Source organism: Sorghum bicolor, chromosome 1 (genome assembly GCF_000003195.3).
Source record: "Sorghum bicolor cultivar BTx623 chromosome 1, Sorghum_bicolor_NCBIv3, whole genome shotgun sequence".
In the NCBI taxonomy this organism is placed as follows: Eukaryota; Viridiplantae; Streptophyta; class Magnoliopsida; order Poales; family Poaceae; genus Sorghum; species Sorghum bicolor.
The window spans coordinates 5042536-5063302 of record NC_012870.2 but is presented as its reverse complement, the minus strand read 5'-3'; the positions used below and the strand labels follow the sequence as shown (position 1 = coordinate 5063302).

At 48.1% G+C, this 20767-nt stretch overlaps 2 protein-coding genes across 9 annotated transcripts; both read right to left on the bottom strand.

Moving 5' to 3' along the window:
- On the bottom strand, positions 30 to 20621 carry LOC8084146. Of its 8 annotated transcripts, XM_021451990.1 has the most exons (9): positions 9965 to 10969; positions 9697 to 9874; positions 7701 to 7820; positions 5109 to 5226; positions 4275 to 4398; positions 3208 to 3548; positions 1338 to 3087; positions 595 to 845; positions 30 to 372 (listed from the first exon to the last, which is right to left on the bottom strand). In XM_021451990.1, the coding sequence occupies exons 3-9, from the start codon at positions 7748 to 7750 to the stop codon at positions 301 to 303; spliced, it is 2706 nt and encodes a 901-aa protein (XP_021307665.1). In that variant the 5' UTR covers positions 7751 to 7820; positions 9697 to 9874; positions 9965 to 10969; the 3' UTR covers positions 30 to 300. The 8 variants fall into 8 exon arrangements, with proteins under 8 accessions (XP_021307665.1, XP_021307666.1, XP_021307664.1 ...); XM_021451991.1 differs by lacking the exon at positions 9965 to 10969 and having other exon boundaries at positions 5109 to 5355; positions 9697 to 9958; XM_021451989.1 differs by lacking the exon at positions 9965 to 10969 and having other exon boundaries at positions 9697 to 9958.
- Positions 16951 to 18542, bottom strand: LOC110432039. Its single transcript, XM_021451997.1, has 2 exons — positions 17422 to 18542; positions 16951 to 17331 (listed from the first exon to the last, which is right to left on the bottom strand). The coding sequence occupies exon 1, from the start codon at positions 18021 to 18023 to the stop codon at positions 17511 to 17513; it is 513 nt and encodes a 170-aa protein (XP_021307672.1). The 5' UTR covers positions 18024 to 18542; the 3' UTR covers positions 16951 to 17331; positions 17422 to 17510.

The following is a 20767-nucleotide window of genomic DNA, read 5'->3' as shown; positions in this document are numbered from 1 at the left end:
TCGTGGACGGAGGGAGTATGAATATGAAGTTTATATAAGTTCCCCATATAGTATCTAGTTCACTTGAACATGTTCCTGTCAAATGAAGACAGTTGAATCAACCCTTTCGGAATATAAATACATATATATGATACGATATATCAATACACAACAACATAAACAACTATAAGGTCACACCCAAGGGGTGACAATGATCTATTGAGACTATCTGAGTATTATTTCGTTTCTCCTGTTACACCAATCTGGAACTTCTGGAATGTTACTTCTGTCTAAGGAACACTTAAGGTACAGGAGTTCCGATCAGCACTTCCCAAAGCTTCTGCTCACAGAAGGCCGTCTCCCTACCTTGTGGTTACGAGTTATTTGATCATCCTGCGATACATCAAGTAGAGTTCCATTATGATAGTAAATTAGTAATGGAGTTCAGAGGGTGCATTACTTATGGTCATCCAAATATCACAATTCAAATAGTGGATTCTTGATCGAGTCTTTTGTCACACCATAATATAGAATGTTGATCTAAGTTCTCAATGCGGTAAGTTATTCCTACAGGTTTTCTAGACATGATTGCATTACTAGATGAGCAAGATTTACCATATATAATGAAGCTGCAGAATCAGATTGCATTATTTGATTTTGAGCTTGACCAAGTGATTGGTACGTGTCAACTGCATCTATTGTTAACTGCCAACCAGAGGGCGCTGAACTACTTGAGCTGGAGCCAATGTTGTTACAGCAAGCCACTACAACATTTCTGTTCACCCATGGGCAGTAACTATTGTGATGATTAACAGGATCAAATTCCAGCAGACCCGATTCATAGTCATTTTCTCCATTAGTAGCTCCTGAGAAGAAAATAACAAAGTATTATACAAACAGAAGACATATAACTGCATAATCAGGAATTAAATGAAGTTCATCATCATCATCAATAACAACAAAGCATTTTGTCCCAAAGTAAGGTATGCTAGATATGAAAGATACCCAGCATGAACCACCACCAACAAGGGGGAAAAACTAACATAAAAATGAAGGTCTAAGAATAAAACAACTAAATATATGGTTAGGGGTGTTCATGGTATTGGATCATGTCCACTTCATTTTATGTAAGAATGCTCAGAGATGGAAGAAACCCAAGCTACTCATTTTATGATATTAGGGTATATCACACAGCAACTTCCAACTTCACTAAAAGAATGCTCAGAGAGGATCCCCTACCAAATGAAGAATAACTGATTAATAGGTAAATGCCAACATGGAACCATGGAAAATAATGCAAACGATACAGTATAGGAAAACCAATGCATTATATCTAGGAAAGGCTTCAATGAAAGTACCTAATCCATTCCCAGGATCATAATCTAACCCCATTAATGCATCATCAGTAGTAAGTATTTTGCTAGTTTGTGTCCCATCATCTTTAGACAGATCAAAAGCACCACACGTCCCTGCATTGCAAGAAAGGGAAGGACGCATGCTGCTTCCATTACCGGTGGCATGACCTATCTTTTCTCCACTTTCAATAGAATCAGCTTTGGTATAGCCATATATTTTTGATCCACTGTCGGCTTGGCCGACTGACCGAGACACCGTATCTTGGCTGTCTCCATGAGGTTCTTCTCGATCTACTTCAGGTACAAATTCATCCATTAATCCAGGTCCTGGAGCTGATTCACCAGTCTGACCCATTGTCTCAGTAAGCTCAGCAATAGGTTCGACATCACCTACAACACTCTCAGCTCTGTGCAGAGAAGCAGCATTTCCATGAATTTCAGCCTCATGACTAGCTCCCATGCCAACACTGCCACCACTAATTCCTAAACTAAGTTGATCCCTTCCGAAAGCAGGAGCTGTTTCAGCATTAATGACTTCCTCCCCTTCATTTGTACTGCTTCCTCCTATTTCTCTTGCATCGCTTCCAGCACCAGCATGTGCATTAGCACTTTGCTGTGCTTGGTTGCTATAGTTAAGATCCAAGGCATCATTCATTTCAATGTTCCTTTGTGCACTAGAAGAAGGCATATCGATATCATTACCATTACCTAGATAATACTCAACACTCTCCATAGAATCTTCCTCAGAAGTATGAATAGTATGCATTGCAATAACAGAAGATGCTCTTAGAGAATCCCTAGCAGTCAGACGCTCAACAGCTGCCAGGTCAATTGCTCTTGAATGACTGAACATACCAGCATCCGGATCAGGGTCAAAGGACAAGTTTCTACTGGGACCAGCTCCAGAAGAAGGACGATAGGCATCAAACAGATCAAACCCACGGGACTTCTTATTTGGGACATCTGAATCTTGTTCAGCATCATCATCAACTTCCTCACCATCACGATCAATGAAATTTCCTTCTATGCTATCAGCATGCTGCAGCCTATCTTGTGGATTGTCAGCTGTGCTCCCACCTCCCTCAAGGTTACGCTTCCTTGAACTCGGACCACGAGACTCATATGAGGTTTCACAATCACCTACTTCACTGCCTGTAGGCTCTCCAATCATCAGGTCCCTTCCCATTCCTCCATTATTGAACCGCTCTGACATAGCAGGCATGGCAGATTGAGGTGACGGTAATCCTCCAGCCATTGATAGGTTTAGGTCTACTCCAACAAGTGACAGTGGTTTTCCCTCATCTGTTGCTGCTTCATCACGCCCTTCATCTTGACCTCTGTCGACCCCATCAGTAACCCACTCATTGATACCACTGGTGGCACTAACTCCACGTGTCAGTGTTAGCTTTCTGCCTGTTTCAGGCACATCAATGTTATTCGGACTAAAACGAGAAGGACGTAATACAGGTCTAAAGTCCCGCATCCTGACTGTAGCTCCACACAGGTTACAATCTAATAACGGTGACCTCATGCTGCATCCAGAATCTCCAACAGGCAATTTGCCTTTCCCCTTATCTTTCTTGGCTGATGCAGAAAATGAATTTTTGTTATGTTCAACAAAATGGGGATAGAACCGTTCATCAGGTCCAACTGACGGTGCATTTTTAGCTGAATGCGTTGAATTTTCTTCACAGTCTTGAACATTTGGAAGCCACCTAGGCTCCCATCCACACAGGCTTATGAGCTTCTGTGCCTACAAACTCATTGATAAAAGCACCTAAATTAAAGAAAGACCCAGAAACTAGAGGCAATGCAAAATAATATCGTGTTAGCGCCAATAAAGAAACGTGTACATGAAAAGAGATCAGCATACTTGAGAGTAGCTACAAGAGAAATCTTGGTGGATATCAATTCCTGCTGTACTCTCTGCTCTGCAGCCCAGAATACCAGATAAAAAGGTAATTGACTGGGACAACAGACGATCAATTTGTGCGCTCCTGGAAAGCTTCATGTTCTCAATTGCAGATGGTGCAATCACAGGAAGTGAGGTAAACTGTAAAAGCCCATCGCAGCGATCTTTAAACCCTCCAATAAGAGCTGATTGTGTAAGATGAAGTTGGACCAAGCTGTCAGCACAGTTATTGCCTCTCCAGGGACAACTATTATGGTGTGTTGCATCAAGCTGCTCGGCAAAGGATTCTCCAGCATTTGCAACTAATAGAAGACACAAAGAAAGGTTTCACAGCTGAACAAAATTCAGTTTGCAAACAGAGATGTGCCAATCTATTTCTAGCCTAGCACAACAGTAAGACATAAGTAATAATAGTCATGATATTGCACATTACAGATAGTTTGTTTTTCTGAGTCATGTCAGATGTTACTTGACCAATAACTCAAAACATTGGACATCCATACATTTTTATGTGAGACCCAAAATCTTTAAGCATGGTTCGATGACAATGGTGCATTTGTTGCTGCTACCAGAATCCTAAACATTTGGAGTTTCAGATGCAAGGATGATTGTGTAAGTGGAGGGCCAGGGTCAGAGTAGTTTACAGACTTGTTCAATTTTCCAACTTGGAATCATCTTGTATCCTACAAAATACCCTCTATATTCACGTGAAGTGACTGAAAACATTGTGATATGTCGCATGTATAAACTCTCCTCTCACCTCAGAATATCCAACTCTGTTCAAGATGTTTTGAACAAATGTTTGCGGCATTAAATCTGTATATATAATTCTTGACTACCTTTTCACATACAATAGTAAATAAATAAATGATCTGACTCAAGTTACAAGTATTCTAGCTGTCAAACATAACTTATGTTAGTAGCAGAGCAAATAAATGTAACTTGTAAGACAGATACACATAACAACCAGTCACTTAGCATAGTAGTAAATTTATCACAAAACAAAAGTGTATCAAGACAAAACATACCTTCAACAGGGGACCAGGATGTCAATGCATTGAAGATTAGATGTGCACCACATGACTCACATTCAATTTTGTCCAGGTCAACGTTCACCCAACCTCTCTGAGCACAGGACAATGAACTAGCAGCCTGGAAAAATGAACATCAAATCACATAACTAATATTAAGAAATTCAGAAGTTGAAGGATCCCTATAAAGGTCAAGCAAGCATCCAGCAAATGCCTAGCCAGATTAGCACAGTACCAGGCTTCATTTAAAGAAAGATAAGGTTACCAAATTGGATAGTGCAACGAAGACAACAATCAGCCCATATTGGTGTTCTACTGAGTACTGACCTCCAAGATGTGGTAGGAAGACTATAAACTATGCAATTTGATACTCAGTTGCTGAAAGCAACATCCAATTTCAAGCAAAGTAAACAACGTTTAAATACCACTTGCAATAAGCAAAATGGTGGAAGAGTACTAACTTCTTGCGAATTTCAATATTATCAAAGCAAGAACTTTATGTTATAGGAGATATAAAAGTGGAGAGGCCTATATGTGCATAATGATTTGGATTATGATTCCATGGTCACATTTTTAGACCTATGGCATGTTTTGTATTACTGCCACCAACAAATGGTGACAAAAGAAGTGTGCGACCAACATTATCGTATCATTATGGAGTTAGCTTCAGGGACAACTTGGGTGGAGGAGAGATGAACGAGCCTAATTAGTTGTATACTAAAGCCCAAACAAGCGATATATGGTACATGCAACACAACACAAGAGAAACTATAAAGCATGTGAAATGACACAGGTACCGTAGACCCTAGTAGTCCCAACTAGGGAAGATACCTTCGGTTTAGAAGCCCAAGTTGAAGGCTTAAATGTTGCCAGTCGGCGAAGCAAGTCTCCATGTTCCCATGGCCTACATGATGGTGCAGAATCCATAGCAGTTCCACCTGCATCAAAACTGTGGGAAGGATGATATGCATGTGCAGCAACTTATGATGACGAGTCAACTCTGGAAGCTTGTTTGCCACCCAACCAATCTATGCTTGCAACATTAGTTTGCATAGCAGGTGATGAGGCACCGGCAGAACTGAAAAGCAAAAGGGGCTTCAGTGCAAGCTTTAGAAAAAGAATGACAAAAATCTGTAGAAAGGATTATTTTTGGCTTTATGGATTCTGGGCAGAAAGGTTCACATTGACGTTATGTAACTACCCGTAGCCACAACAAGGTGCCAGGATGTAAGCAAGATCACAACAGATAACTTGGGGAACGAACGAGGAAAGGTTCCTCTCTGATTTGATTCCTTTCTAGTTCATTGTCTAGGTTCTCCCTTTACACGACAGTGGCTAATAAGCCTGAGGCTGACTCTACCCTGTGGGTAAGGCTGGACAAAAAACTCGTAACTCGCTAGCTCGCTCGACTCGCTCGTTAATAGCTCGGCTCGAGCTCGAGCTCGACTCGTTTTATAATGAGCCAGCTCGTTTTATAATGAGCTAGCTCGTTTTAGCTCGAGCCAGCTCGTGAGCTGCTCGCGAGCCATAACGAGCCAGTTAATTATCATGTTAGCAACTAAAATTGGCTTGGCTATATGCCCAAATATTTCTTAGTAGTTCGACCTAGCTCATTCGTGAATTCCTTAGCTTTATCCATCAACGGATGATGCATAAACTGTATGAGTATGACTATCATGTAGTCATAGTCGTGGTTGAAACGACCCAGATTTTTCCACAAAGGGAAAAATCCACAGATTCGAATTATAATGTGATAATTCAAAAATTGAACCATCGCATTATCATATATCAGCTGTTATCGTAGTCATACATCGTGAGAAACAAGATTACAACACATTTGCTTTACAACTCTTGATTAACAAGCTTATTACATTGTTTTTCTAGCGGAAACACACGCGAGTCTTTATCAGAGTCGATGTAGCGCGACAGCGGTGAAGGCTCCTCCTTCACGGACAATCATCAGAGTCGGCGTAGTTTATCAGCGGGCGCAGCCTTCATCTCTGAACCAAACTTGAGCGCAGGAACGAGACCACCTAATCCTTCTATTCTCCGTAGTTATCGTCATAGATCACGTTCAAAACCTGCTAAACAATTTTCAGTACGATTTGTACTGGCCACTGGCTCCCACCCTATGCTTTTGCGTAAGCTTTGTGGTAAGTGGAATGCAAAAGGGTAGATCAAGAGGCCTATATATGGCTGTAGTTTTTTCTATGCAAGTTCATCAATATTTTAATAATAATAATTCATCAAGTTTTAATCCATCTCATCCACACATCCATCCATCCATCCCATCACACACATCTCACCACACTCTCACTCTCTAGGCGGCAAGTACGACTCCCGCTCGTGCCTTGCCTCAACGGCCAACGCCGGATCCAACACAAACCCAGGGGAAGATAGAAGGGACTCCTCTCACTAGTCAAGCGAAGCGGAACATAGGAAAGGTCCATAGCCGAGAAGACGGCATATGTATCGATCGATCAACCAAACTCTGCAGAGGTTTACACTAACCACAAGATCACCATCATCGACGAACCGGCTCGTCTAGGCTGATACCGGGCTGCCTTCCAACTAAATACGATGCCACCCTACCACTCAGGACTGGGGCCATACCGGAGTACCACCGGCATGCTGAGACTGTGAGGCGTAGTACCGGGCCCCCAAAGGTCACTACGCTGTCTTAGGAGGGTGTGGGTCCTCATGCCCGTACCTCCCTACACTATCCGCTATCAACCTAGTAGTAGTGGCACCGCACTAGCTGGTCGTACATCCGTCCCGCACCATAATAAGGCGAGTGGCGTGTAAGGCTTCCTACGAACCGGTTCTCAGAACATCTCAGTCCTTAGGGTAACCGAACAGGACATCTTCACGAGGGGCCAGCCGATGCCCCTCTCGACGGGACACCCGGCTACCCCGTGCTATACAGCACCTCCCATCCCGGTGCTTCGTCCCACGAAGACACTCCACTCCGGGACCTCTCCCTGTCACATGTACCCGCCACAGGTATCTCTCATGGAGAACGCCCAGGTAGCATTCCCCGGCAAGACTTGTCCCAAGACTCGTCGTAAATCCTGCTCGGTCGACTCGACCCTCACCACACACCCAAGACACACGCCAAGATCTCCCCATATCCATTATCCATTTCTTAACCAGTTATCGGCACACGTGCCTTATCCACTCACATCCAATCCTCCACAATGCATCACATCACAGATATAATGCGTAGTAGAAGCAGTGGCAAGTAGTATGCAAGCATCTAACCTAACAGCGGGTGTGCGAGGGTTATAGGTTGCAACAAGGCAATGGCTCACAAGCATTTCTACCATGCAACCTATCATAGTTCATTTGCATAAAAGTAAAGCACTAGCATCTATAATATTGCATGTCTAATAGGATTCTACGAGGTTGGGTGGGACGTGGCACCTGTCGAGTGACATTTCCAAGATCCTCAGTTCACTTGTAGTTGTACTCATCCAAGATCCTCCTTTCTACATGTTCTTCCTTCAACTGGTCCTGGTCCGATCAACGCTAACCTCGAAGCGACTACCTCGAAAGCGACAAACAAGGCGAAACAATCAAACCACTAGACCTCGAAAGACTACGAAAAGAGACGACATAACACTGAGGAACAACTACACTAAAAGAGCAACGAAAGGAAAACGGCTTAGCCCTCTCGGCGGATGTCCGATCTTTGGGCTAAAAGAAATGGGAATGGTTGTTCACTAAGTACAAGCTGGAGTCTTAGCCTAGCCGGTACTTCCTGGGTCGACTAAGTCAACCTGTACGACTTTAATAATTGGCTTAGACCCTAACTTATCATAAGCAAACACCATAGGTAGTGGCTCTTCGATCCAAGCATCACGGAGATCGACAAGAATCGAAAAGACTATGAGCACGCGAAGTTCCGGTCTCTCTCAATCCATACGCCATTGTAGTTGGCGAGAGCCAAGAGAGGGTGGAACAAGGAAAGAAGAAAAGGGGAGTGGTCTACTTCTTCCCATCCACTCGCCATGGTAAGAGACGGGGGATTAGAAAGAGTGACACATAAGGAACACGAGTACTCAAACCACTTGTAGGGTACCACAACCTAGGTGCACTAAATGCACTATGACATCACTAAGGTTCTTTGCGGTGCGGTTGTCACCACAAGAACCAAAGAAATGCTACGATCGATATAGGTACAAGCATACAAGAGTTTAAGCACGAAGAACCAAAAAGGCGGAAAAAGACACGGGATTCACCTTCCTTTGATCCGCTCGCCATAGCAACGGCGGGAATCGCGGGATTGGAAACAAAACATCAAACAAGCAAAAGGGGCTTAATCCCCATCTTACTGGATCGACGGGATTGAGAACAAGAGAGAAGAAGAATGGAGTCCATACTCTTTCGACCAACTCATCATGGAACAACGACGGTTGGATAAAAGGAATACGACCCCACGATCCCAACCCACTTGTAGGGCACCATGACTGTGCATCTAAATCAGCACAAGGCTATTCCTAAGGCCCATAGCGATGTGGTTGTCACCGCTAGGTCCGAGGGAATGCTATAGTCGAAGTGGTACAAGCATACGAGGTGGTTAGGATAAACACGGGAGAAATGGGGTAAAGCCCAATGGCCATGGCAAGGTGGACTCGCGGCCATGAGCTTCACCTAACGAGTTTCTCCGATAGTTCTACGAAGGTTGTCCCCTAATTCGTATCCCACTAGACTAGGTCATTTAGGTCTCGAGTGTGCGGGTAAGAACCGCGTCGTTAACGACATCGAGTCCACGATGACCACGTTCGAGGGACGGGAATAGGAGCTAACGACCGTAGCGCAGCGAAGACAACTAATCACAGGGAATGAGTTACGCTCGGCATCGCGATCACGGCGGGACGAACCCACGATCGAAATGATCGAACGCTCCACCATTTTCCCTAACCGGCTCGAAGGCTCGGTCCTCAGGCATGCAAATAACAAAAGAAGGAACAACAGAAATACGAGAGAAGGGACATGCTCGGCATTACGGCCATGGCGAGACGAACTCGCGATCGCAACATCCAAACACGTCACTCTCTCAACCGGCTCGACGGCACGGTCCACAACGACAAGAACAAAAGCACAAATTGCAACACTAACAAGACGACGACTCGGAGTAGCACATTTCCATAGCGACCAAAAGAGATAGAGATAGATAAATAGACCGGCACGAAGGCACGGCACAGGCAGAGATATAGACGAAGATAGATCGCGCATTAAACGAGATATGAGATGAATAATCATGTAACAAGTGCATGACATGGATAGATGAACAAATGGTCATGCAGATAGATCATAATGCATACATGAGCAAGATACATGGCATGTATGATATCGAAATGAACGGCAAGGGTTTTGCCAACGTCGGAGACGATGTCGGCTAGGTTCAAGGTTCGACCTTGCGGGCGAGGATGGCAGAGGGCTTCTACAGCTTGGTCGCGGCTTGCTGCAAGTGGCCGGGGTGCATCTGAAAGAGAAGTCTTGGGGTTCGGCAACGCCTCGAGGTTCGGTGCTCCAACAGCAGCGATGTTAAGTCCAACGGCTCCGGCAAGTGGCACGACATGGGTGCAGCATCCCTGTACAGTGAAGAACACGGCACAAAGGCCGGTTTCAGCAAGGCAAAACAGAAAGCTAGCAAGGAGGGCACTTGGGCACTGGTGGCTCACCGGCGGCAGAGAAGAGCTTCGCGCGGGGTGGTGCTGCCGCTGCTGCACGTTCAGTGGTGATCGGCAGCCAGCAAAAGGGAAGTTCGCGGTCACCGTGGCAAGATGAGCACGGCGTCGTGGTCGGGGTCGCGATCACCACGGCCGGCGCTGACGCGGTGACCATGGCGATGTCCTGGCGTGGCCGCGGCAACGGGGCGCATCGGGTGCTCGGCGAAGGGGCTTGCTCTGGTGCCCGGCGCGCGGCATCGGTGGCTCTGTCGACGGCGTGTCGGCTCGACGAGGTAAGCTCCATGACAGCACGGGGGCTCGCGGTCGACACCGTCGTAGACGCGGAGGGGCGCCGGGGCTGAAGGCGTCGTGGCCGCGGCGACTCCCACGGTGGCGAGGCAGAGGCTCGGCCGGGCTGTGGCGTCCACGCGGCCGGCCGTGGTCGAAGCTCGACGCGGCGAGGGCAGCGGGCTCGACGTCGCCGGGCGAGGCCGCTGCGCAGCGAGGACGGCACCGCGGCTGACCCCCGCGTGGTGATGAAGCTTGACACAGAGGTAGGGGCACGGCCGAGGCGGGCGCAGTGGTGCTTGGCGGCGTCGGCAGGGCGAGGCCATGGCCGCGGCTCTGCTGCTGCTCGGCGAGGGCGCGGTGCGAGTGCCGAGGTGGTGCCGAGGACGAGACGCTCGGGCGACGCAGTTGCGGGCGACATCGTGGTGGCGATCGACGGCGTCACGGCGTGACCGAGCTCGGTGGTGCAGGTGCGCGGGGCGAGGTCGGGGTCGAGGCGCTTGGTGAGGGTGCGGAGCTTCGAGTCGGCTATGGCGGCGGCGGCGGGTAGAAGAAGGGCGAGCGGCTGCTGCCGCTTTTATAGCGCGGGCGCTAGGGCTCCAGGGACGCTGCGGCCATCCTCGGCGTCCGTGTCCGCAGCGGGACACGCGGCGGTGGATGCGGGGTCGCACGGAAGCCGTGGCAGGCGCGAGCGCTGGCGCGGCTCTGCCTTGGGCGACGGCGGCGGCGGCTCTGGGGCTCAGGTGTCCAGCTCCCTGCTAGGGTTGGGGCTGGGGCGCTGGCTGCTGGGCCGGCCACGACTTGGGCCAGAGCAGGGAGAAGCGAATGGGCCAGCGCGGCACTGGATGGGCCAAGGAAAGAGCTGGGCCTCGGAGGGGAGACAGGGGGAACGAGGTGGGCCGACCTGGCTGGGGGGTAAGGGGCAGACTGGGCCTTGGCGCGCGCGAGTTGGGCCGGACAGGGGGGAAGGGTGCCCAGGCTGGGCCGAGGGAGGGAGGAAGAGGAGGAAAGAATTGGCCCATGAAAGGAGATGGATCTTCCATTTACGAATTTGACTCAAGGGCTTTGAGAGAAATTTTAAAAGGGAAAAAAAAATGAGGGGCATTCGAGAGAGAACTCAACAAGAGATTGAGATGAGTTACCATGAATTTAAGATAGATTTTGCGGAGGAGATTTAGATAAGATCAAAGAGAGAGAGAAGGGAATTTCAGGGAGAGTTCAAAAGGATCAAAAGGAGTTTGAGACGTACTCCAACGAAAAGGTTGAGAAGGGATCCGCTTCGCCTTTGAGATAGGCTCAACGAAAATTCGGGAAGGCTTTGCTACGGATTTGTGCACTCCAAAAGAAACTCAAAACCCTAACAAGATCCAACTTAAGACGACCCGTCTACAAACAAATCTATATGTATGCCACGATTTGTTAGCGGGTTAGGATCGAGTTTGACCTAAATACTATATGATTCACACGATTACAGGAAAAATTTTAAAAAAACTCGTATTTTTGGTTTTCGTGAAAATCTGGGATGTTACAGTCCACCCTCCTTACAGGAATCTCGTCCCCGAGATTTAGGCGTTGCTCGGTCGGTGAAGAAACGCGGGTGTCGTTCCCAAAGCTTTTCTTACTTCTGAGTTGTTTTGCTATCAGAAAGATGGCTCCACAAACCTTTTCCATGTGGGGGCGAGTCATGTTCAGGATGTATCCAAGGCTCACTCGCTGGTGTTGGGTATCCAAATTCTCACAATAAGGCGATGGGTATCCAAGAATCGCACCAGGTTGATGAACATCTGGCTCTCTAGGAGTGCATGGCAGGCTTAAACATAGCTAGGGTTGTTGGCTTTCACCAGCAGTTTTTCATGCATCACTCTTTGCAAAAAGCTTTTGAAAGGAATGTTTTTCGGAAAAAACAGGTTTCATAAATGGAGTGAAAGCGATTTTACAAAGTCAATTTTTTTTTTGAGACTTCAAAATGAAGAGAGCTTTTGCAGAGGGTTGAATTCAATACAAGTTTTGAGAACCAAATATTTTGAAGGTTTTATTATAAAAGATTTCAAATCAAAAGATTTTAAAATTCTTTCATTTTATTATTACTATTTTCTTTAAAACAAGGTATTGCTCCCTTTTTATTAGAGTCAAACAAATTAGTTTTGAAAATAACAAGAAATCATTTCGCATTTTGAAAGTTAGAGCCTTCACAACCAAAACATTTTTGAAACTTGAAAGTCCATTTCGTTCTTTTTTTTGAAAGGTTGCTAAACAAAAACTTTTCACAATGGTTTTTGTTTAATAAATCACTGGGAATTCCTTTTTCTTTTAAGGCAAGGTTGAATTTTAAAAGGAATTTGGCTCTTGAGATAAAATCAAAGACATTTAAAACAAAACTGAGCCAAAGATCTTTGGTTTGAAAACCACTTTGTTGGTTGAAGGTAGAACTTTTGATTTTCAGAAAGAGGATTGGTAACACCTTTTGAAGATAACTTGTTTTTAAACCGTTTCATAAATAGAGTTTGAGTTGAGAAAGGGGGGTTAAAATTGCTTTATTTGTGAAAAGGGAAGAATATTGAGAGAGTTTTGAAACACTTTTCCTTTTGAAACCAAGATGTTTTGTAAAAGAGATAAACTTTTTCAACCAAAAAGGAGAGAAACTTTTTCAACAAAAGGGCAATTTTGAAGACAAGTTTAGTTGGAAGCCAAAAACAGTTTTGAAATAGATGGGCAAGACATGATGCATCAGCTTTAAACCCTTTTTCGGCTCTGTTAGCCAGGGTCACTTATCTAGTTTCGGGACAGTCTTAGGTTTAGCCAGCTAGATTGGACGGGATCCAGAGTTTTTCTCGCATAAAACAGTTCTATGACATACACTCAAACAACAAGAAGCAGACGAAACGCAAGAACATAAGATCCAAGCACTCAATCAGCATTACAACTCCTAATGCATAGTGTTGACTTGAGGCGACTCACAGACCTTCAAAGTCTCACACGACTACCGATCTAGCGTGGGCGGGTATGGGAAAAGATTCCAACGGTCAACTTTATGAAACAGGGAGGTCAGTTAGCAACAGAATTCAAGGCGGAGGGGGGAAAACAAGTGTTAGCATCTATAACTCTACAAAAGATAGAATGTTTGGCTTCTAAACTAGTGTTTGGTCCTAATGGTCTCGTCCTAGGGTCAAGTATGGCTCTGATACCAACTGAAACGACCCAGATTTTTCCACAAAGGGAAAAATCCACAGATTCGAATTATAATGTGATAATTCAAAAATTGAACCATCGCATTATCATATATCAGCTGTTATCGTAGTCATACATCGTGAGAAACAAGATTACAACACATTTGCTTTACAACTCTTGATTAACAAGCTTATTACATTGTTTTTCTAGCGGAAACACACGCGAGTCTTTATCAGAGTCGATGTAGCGCGACAGCGGTGAAGGCTCCTCCTTCACGGACAATCATCAGAGTCGGCGTAGTTTATCAGCGGGCGCAGCCTTCATCTCTGAACCAAACTTGAGCGCAGGAACGAGACCACCTAATCCTTCTATTCTCCGTAGTTATCGTCATAGATCACGTTCAAAACCTGCTAAACAATTTTCAGTACGATTTGTACTGGCCACTGGCTCCCACCCTATGCTTTTGCGTAAGCTTTGTGGTAAGTGGAATGCAAAAGGGTAGATCAAGAGGCCTATATATGGCTGTAGTTTTTTCTATGCAAGTTCATCAATATTTTAATAATAATAATTCATCAAGTTTTAATCCATCTCATCCACACATCCATCCATCCATCCCATCACACACATCTCACCACACTCTCACTCTCTAGGCGGCAAGTACGACTCCCGCTCGTGCCTTGCCTCAACGGCCAACGCCGGATCCAACACAAACCCAGGGGAAGATAGAAGGGACTCCTCTCACTAGTCAAGCGAAGCGGAACATAGGAAAGGTCCATAGCCGAGAAGACGGCATATGTATCGATCGATCAACCAAACTCTGCAGAGGTTTACACTAACCACAAGATCACCATCATCGACGAACCGGCTCGTCTAGGCTGATACCGGGCTGCCTTCCAACTAAATACGATGCCACCCTACCACTCAGGACTGGGGCCATACCGGAGTACCACCGGCATGCTGAGACTGTGAGGCGTAGTACCGGGCCCCCAAAGGTCACTACGCTGTCTTAGGAGGGTGTGGGTCCTCATGCCCGTACCTCCCTACACTATCCGCTATCAACCTAGTAGTAGTGGCACCGCACTAGCTGGTCGTACATCCGTCCCGCACCATAATAAGGCGAGTGGCGTGTAAGGCTTCCTACGAACCGGTTCTCAGAACATCTCAGTCCTTAGGGTAACCGAACAGGACATCTTCACGAGGGGCCAGCCGATGCCCCTCTCGACGGGACACCCGGCTACCCCGTGCTATACAGCACCTCCCATCCCGGTGCTTCGTCCCACGAAGACACTCCACTCCGGGACCTCTCCCTGTCACATGTACCCGCCACAGGTATCTCTCATGGAGAACGCCCAGGTAGCATTCCCCGGCAAGACTTGTCCCAAGACTCGTCGTAAATCCTGCTCGGTCGACTCGACCCTCACCACACACCCAAGACACACGCCAAGATCTCCCCATATCCATTATCCATTTCTTAACCAGTTATCGGCACACGTGCCTTATCCACTCACATCCAATCCTCCACAATGCATCACATCACAGATATAATGCGTAGTAGAAGCAGTGGCAAGTAGTATGCAAGCATCTAACCTAACAGCGGGTGTGCGAGGGTTATAGGTTGCAACAAGGCAATGGCTCACAAGCATTTCTACCATGCAACCTATCATAGTTCATTTGCATAAAAGTAAAGCACTAGCATCTATAATATTGCATGTCTAATAGGATTCTACGAGGTTGGGTGGGACGTGGCACCTGTCGAGTGACATTTCCAAGATCCTCAGTTCACTTGTAGTTGTACTCATCCAAGATCCTCCTTTCTACATGTTCTTCCTTCAACTGGTCCTGGTCCGATCAACGCTAACCTCGAAGCGACTACCTCGAAAGCGACAAACAAGGCGAAACAATCAAACCACTAGACCTCGAAAGACTACGAAAAGAGACGACATAACACTGAGGAACAACTACACTAAAAGAGCAACGAAAGGAAAACGGCTTAGCCCTCTCGGCGGATGTCCGATCTTTGGGCTAAAAGAAATGGGAATGGTTGTTCACTAAGTACAAGCTGGAGTCTTAGCCTAGCCGGTACTTCCTGGGTCGACTAAGTCAACCTGTACGACTTTAATAATTGGCTTAGACCCTAACTTATCATAAGCAAACACCATAGGTAGTGGCTCTTCGATCCAAGCATCACGGAGATCGACAAGAATCGAAAAGACTATGAGCACGCGAAGTTCCGGTCTCTCTCAATCCATACGCCATTGTAGTTGGCGAGAGCCAAGAGAGGGTGGAACAAGGAAAGAAGAAAAGGGGAGTGGTCTACTTCTTCCCATCCACTCGCCATGGTAAGAGACGGGGGATTAGAAAGAGTGACACATAAGGAACACGAGTACTCAAACCACTTGTAGGGTACCACAACCTAGGTGCACTAAATGCACTATGACATCACTAAGGTTCTTTGCGGTGCGGTTGTCACCACAAGAACCAAAGAAATGCTACGATCGATATAGGTACAAGCATACAAGAGTTTAAGCACGAAGAACCAAAAAGGCGGAAAAAGACACGGGATTCACCTTCCTTTGATCCGCTCGCCATAGCAACGGCGGGAATCGCGGGATTGGAAACAAAACATCAAACAAGCAAAAGGGGCTTAATCCCCATCTTACTGGATCGACGGGATTGAGAACAAGAGAGAAGAAGAATGGAGTCCATACTCTTTCGACCAACTCATCATGGAACAACGACGGTTGGATAAAAGGAATACGACCCCACGATCCCAACCCACTTGTAGGGCACCATGACTGTGCATCTAAATCAGCACAAGGCTATTCCTAAGGCCCATAGCGATGTGGTTGTCACCGCTAGGTCCGAGGGAATGCTATAGTCGAAGTGGTACAAGCATACGAGGTGGTTAGGATAAACACGGGAGAAATGGGGTAAAGCCCAATGGCCATGGCAAGGTGGACTCGCGGCCATGAGCTTCACCTAACGAGTTTCTCCGATAGTTCTACGAAGGTTGTCCCCTAATTCGTATCCCACTAGACTAGGTCATTTAGGTCTCGAGTGTGCGGGTAAGAACCGCGTCGTTAACGACATCGAGTCCACGATGACCACGTTCGAGGGACGGGAATAGGAGCTAACGACCGTAGCGCAGCGAAGACAACTAATCACAGGGAATGAGTTACGCTCGGCATCGCGATCACGGCGGGACGAACCCACGATCGAAATGATCGATCGCTCCACCATTTTCCCTAACCGGCTCGAAGGCTCGGTCCTCAGGCATGCAAATAACAAAAGAAGGAACAACAGAAATACGAGAGAAGGGACATGCTCGGCATTACGGCCATGGCGAGACGAACTCGCGATCGCAACATCCAAACACGTCACTCTCTCAACCGGCTCGACGGCACGGTCCACAACGACAAGAACAAAAGCACAAATTGCAACACTAACAAGACGACGACTCGGAGTAGCACATTTCCATAGCGACCAAAAGAGATAGAGATAGATAAATAGACCGGCACGAAGGCACGGCACAGGCAGAGATATAGACGAAGATAGATCGCGCATTAAACGAGATATGAGATGAATAATCATGTAACAAGTGCATGACATGGATAGATGAACAAATGGTCATGCAGATAGATCATAATGCATACATGAGCAAGATACATGGCATGTATGATATCGAAATGAACGGCAAGGGTTTTGCCAACGTCGGAGACGATGTCGGCTAGGTTCAAGGTTCGACCTTGCGGGCGAGGATGGCAGAGGGCTTCTACAGCTTGGTCGCGGCTTGCTGCAAGTGGCCGGGGTGCATCTGAAAGAGAAGTCTTGGGGTTCGGCAACGCCTCGAGGTTCGGTGCTCCAACAGCAGCGATGTTAAGTCCAACGGCTCCGGCAAGTGGCACGACATGGGTGCAGCATCCCTGTACAGTGAAGAACACGGCACAAAGGCCGGTTTCAGCAAGGCAAAACAGAAAGCTAGCAAGGAGGGCACTTGGGCACTGGTGGCTCACCGGCGGCAGAGAAGAGCTTCGCGCGGGGTGGTGCTGCCGCTGCTGCACGTTCAGTGGTGATCGGCAGCCAGCAAAAGGGAAGTTCGCGGTCACCGTGGCAAGATGAGCACGGCGTCGTGGTCGGGGTCGCGATCACCACGGCCGGCGCTGACGCGGTGACCATGGCGATGTCCTGGCGTGGCCGCGGCAACGGGGCGCATCGGGTGCTCGGCGAAGGGGCTTGCTCTGGTGCCCGGCGCGCGGCATCGGTGGCTCTGTCGACGGCGTGTCGGCTCGACGAGGTAAGCTCCATGACAGCACGGGGGCTCGCGGTCGACACCGTCGTAGACGCGGAGGGGCGCCGGGGCTGAAGGCGTCGTGGCCGCGGCGACTCCCACGGTGGCGAGGCAGAGGCTCGGCCGGGCTGTGGCGTCCACGCGGCCGGCCGTGGTCGAAGCTCGACGCGGCGAGGGCAGCGGGCTCGACGTCGCCGGGCGAGGCCGCTGCGCAGCGAGGACGGCACCGCGGCTGACCCCCGCGTGGTGATGAAGCTTGACACAGAGGTAGGGGCACGGCCGAGGCGGGCGCAGTGGTGCTTGGCGGCGTCGGCAGGGCGAGGCCATGGCCGCGGCTCTGCTGCTGCTCGGCGAGGGCGCGGTGCGAGTGCCGAGGTGGTGCCGAGGACGAGACGCTCGGGCGACGCAGTTGCGGGCGACATCGTGGTGGCGATCGACGGCGTCACGGCGTGACCGAGCTCGGTGGTGCAGGTGCGCGGGGCGAGGTCGGGGTCGAGGCGCTTGGTGAGGGTGCGGAGCTTCGAGTCGGCTATGGCGGCGGCGGCGGGTAGAAGAAGGGCGAGCGGCTGCTGCCGCTTTTATAGCGCGGGCGCTAGGGCTCCAGGGACGCTGCGGCCATCCTCGGCATCCGTGTCCGCAGCGGGACACGCGGCGGTGGATGCGGGGTCGCACGGAAGCCGTGGCAGGCGCGAGCGCTGGCGCGGCTCTGCCTTGGGCGACGGCGGCGGCGGCTCTGGGGCTCAGGTGTCCAGCTCCCTGCTAGGGTTGGGGCTGGGGCGCTGGCTGCTGGGCCGGCCACGACTTGGGCCAGAGCAGGGAGAAGCGAATGGGCCAGCGCGGCACTGGATGGGCCAAGGAAAGAGCTGGGCCTCGGAGGGGAGACAGGGGGGAACGAGGTGGGCCGACCTGGCTGGGGGGTAAGGGGCAGACTGGGCCTTGGCGCGCGCGAGTTGGGCCGGACAGGGGGGAAGGGTGCCCAGGCTGGGCCGAGGGAGGGAGGAAGAGGAGGAAAGAATTGGCCCATGAAAGGAGATGGATCTTCCATTTACGAATTTGACTCAAGGGCTTTGAGAGAAATTTTAAAAGGGAAAAAAAAATGAGGGGCATTCGAGAGAGAACTCAACAAGAGATTGAGATGAGTTACCATGAATTTAAGATAGATTTTGCGGAGGAGATTTAGATAAGATCAAAGAGAGAGAGAAGGGAATTTCAGGGAGAGTTCAAAAGGATCAAAAGGAGTTTGAGACGTACTCCAACGAAAAGGTTGAGAAGGGATCCGCTTCGCCTTTGAGATAGGCTCAACGAAAATTCGGGAAGGCTTTGCTACGGATTTGTGCACTCCAAAAGAAACTCAAAACCCTAACAAGATCCAACTTAAGACGACCCGTCTACAAACAAATCTATATGTATGCCACGATTTGTTAGCGGGTTAGGATCGAGTTTGACCTAAATACTATATGATTCACACGATTACAGGAAAAATTTTAAAAAAACTCGTATTTTTGGTTTTCGTGAAAATCTGGGATGTTACAGTGGTCGTAGTGGGCTGGTTGAACAAAACTCTAGTTTGTTTATTGAATTGTTAAAGCTATAAGTATTTTATTTAGTTCATTTTAAGTATGCATGTGATGTATTTGTTGCTTAATTGCTTTTATAAATTTATAGTCTTTTTGTACTATATTTTTATGATTTGGCTCGCGAGCCAAACGAGCTGCTCGAGCTCACTAACGAGCCGAGCCGAGCCAACCTTCTAGCTCGTTAGTATAACGAGCCGAGCCGTAACGAGCCAAGCCACTAACGAGCCGAGCTGGCTAGATATCCAGCCCCGCCTGTGGGCCCATGCACACATACGACTTACAAACACCAAATACTATATGCCAGCTGTAGACTTGTTCATGCCGTTGGCATGGTACCAGCCATGACACATTAGCTTGTCAACCAAATAAAATAACTATTTTCAGGTTTTAGCCTTCAATCATAGAAACTACAGTCTATAGCACAATGTTACAGATCTAACATCACAAAATAAATTGAGAATGATCTACCTAGATCTTAAGTTAAAGGCCAATATGAGCTCCAGTGGCTCAATCCTATGCTACCACACCATCAAATGTGCCACAGTTCTCCACTGATTTTTGCAAACTGCAATCCTTCTCAAATCTCAATCACAATACTGTGACCAAACCAGCATTAGACAATAATATCATGAAGACAAAACCCGTTCGGCAGCTATTAACAGTGGCAGCTGGCAGTTGCAGGCTGTAGATACAGCAACTCATGAGTGTGAAGTCAGCACAAATGCAGTATGTCCCCCTAATCGTAATATTTGGTGGCAAACACGAGTAAGCTCAGAATTATGTCATCAATGTCACCGTTTATTAATCTGTAACACTATACAGCAGCAGAAACCAATCTAGCAGCTCAATTCCTGGCGTTTTGCAGCCAAAAGGAGAAGTAAAGCTCAGCCAGCTACACTTGATTTTCACCAACCATGTACCTATAGCTGATGTAGGCCATCAAATATCGCATGCTTTCCCCTACACAGGAGTGCCCTAGAATCCAATCAAAATTCCATAATCAAATTTGAGCCACGGCCTGCGGAATCCTACCTCGAATCCTACAATAGGTCTTTTGGGCCATGTAAAATCCACCTTTCTTACGCAGAACCAGCACCCTCACGACCAATCCAAGCACTAAGACACTGATTCCCTAACAAAGCAGCAGCGCCTACACCTAATAAGAATCTAGAACCAAATGTACAGAGGTCCCGAGGCGCGACCGCCACCGTACCTGGCCACCGGGGTCTGCGGCGGCGACGAGGACCGGGCGACGGCCATCGGCGTTTCTGCCACCGCCCCCGACGAGCTCCTCACCTCCTCTCGCATCTCCCACTCTCTGTGGCGCTCGTGCCTCTCGCTCCGGGGCGAAACGAAATGGGGAAAAGATTCCCCCGACCGCGACGCGCCGGGCGGCGAATTGATGCGGCCGTCACATCAACCGTTAGTCCCCATCTCACGTCGTCAATTCGAGCCCCCGGGAATTCGGCCCATGAGGCCTACGTGAATTAGATA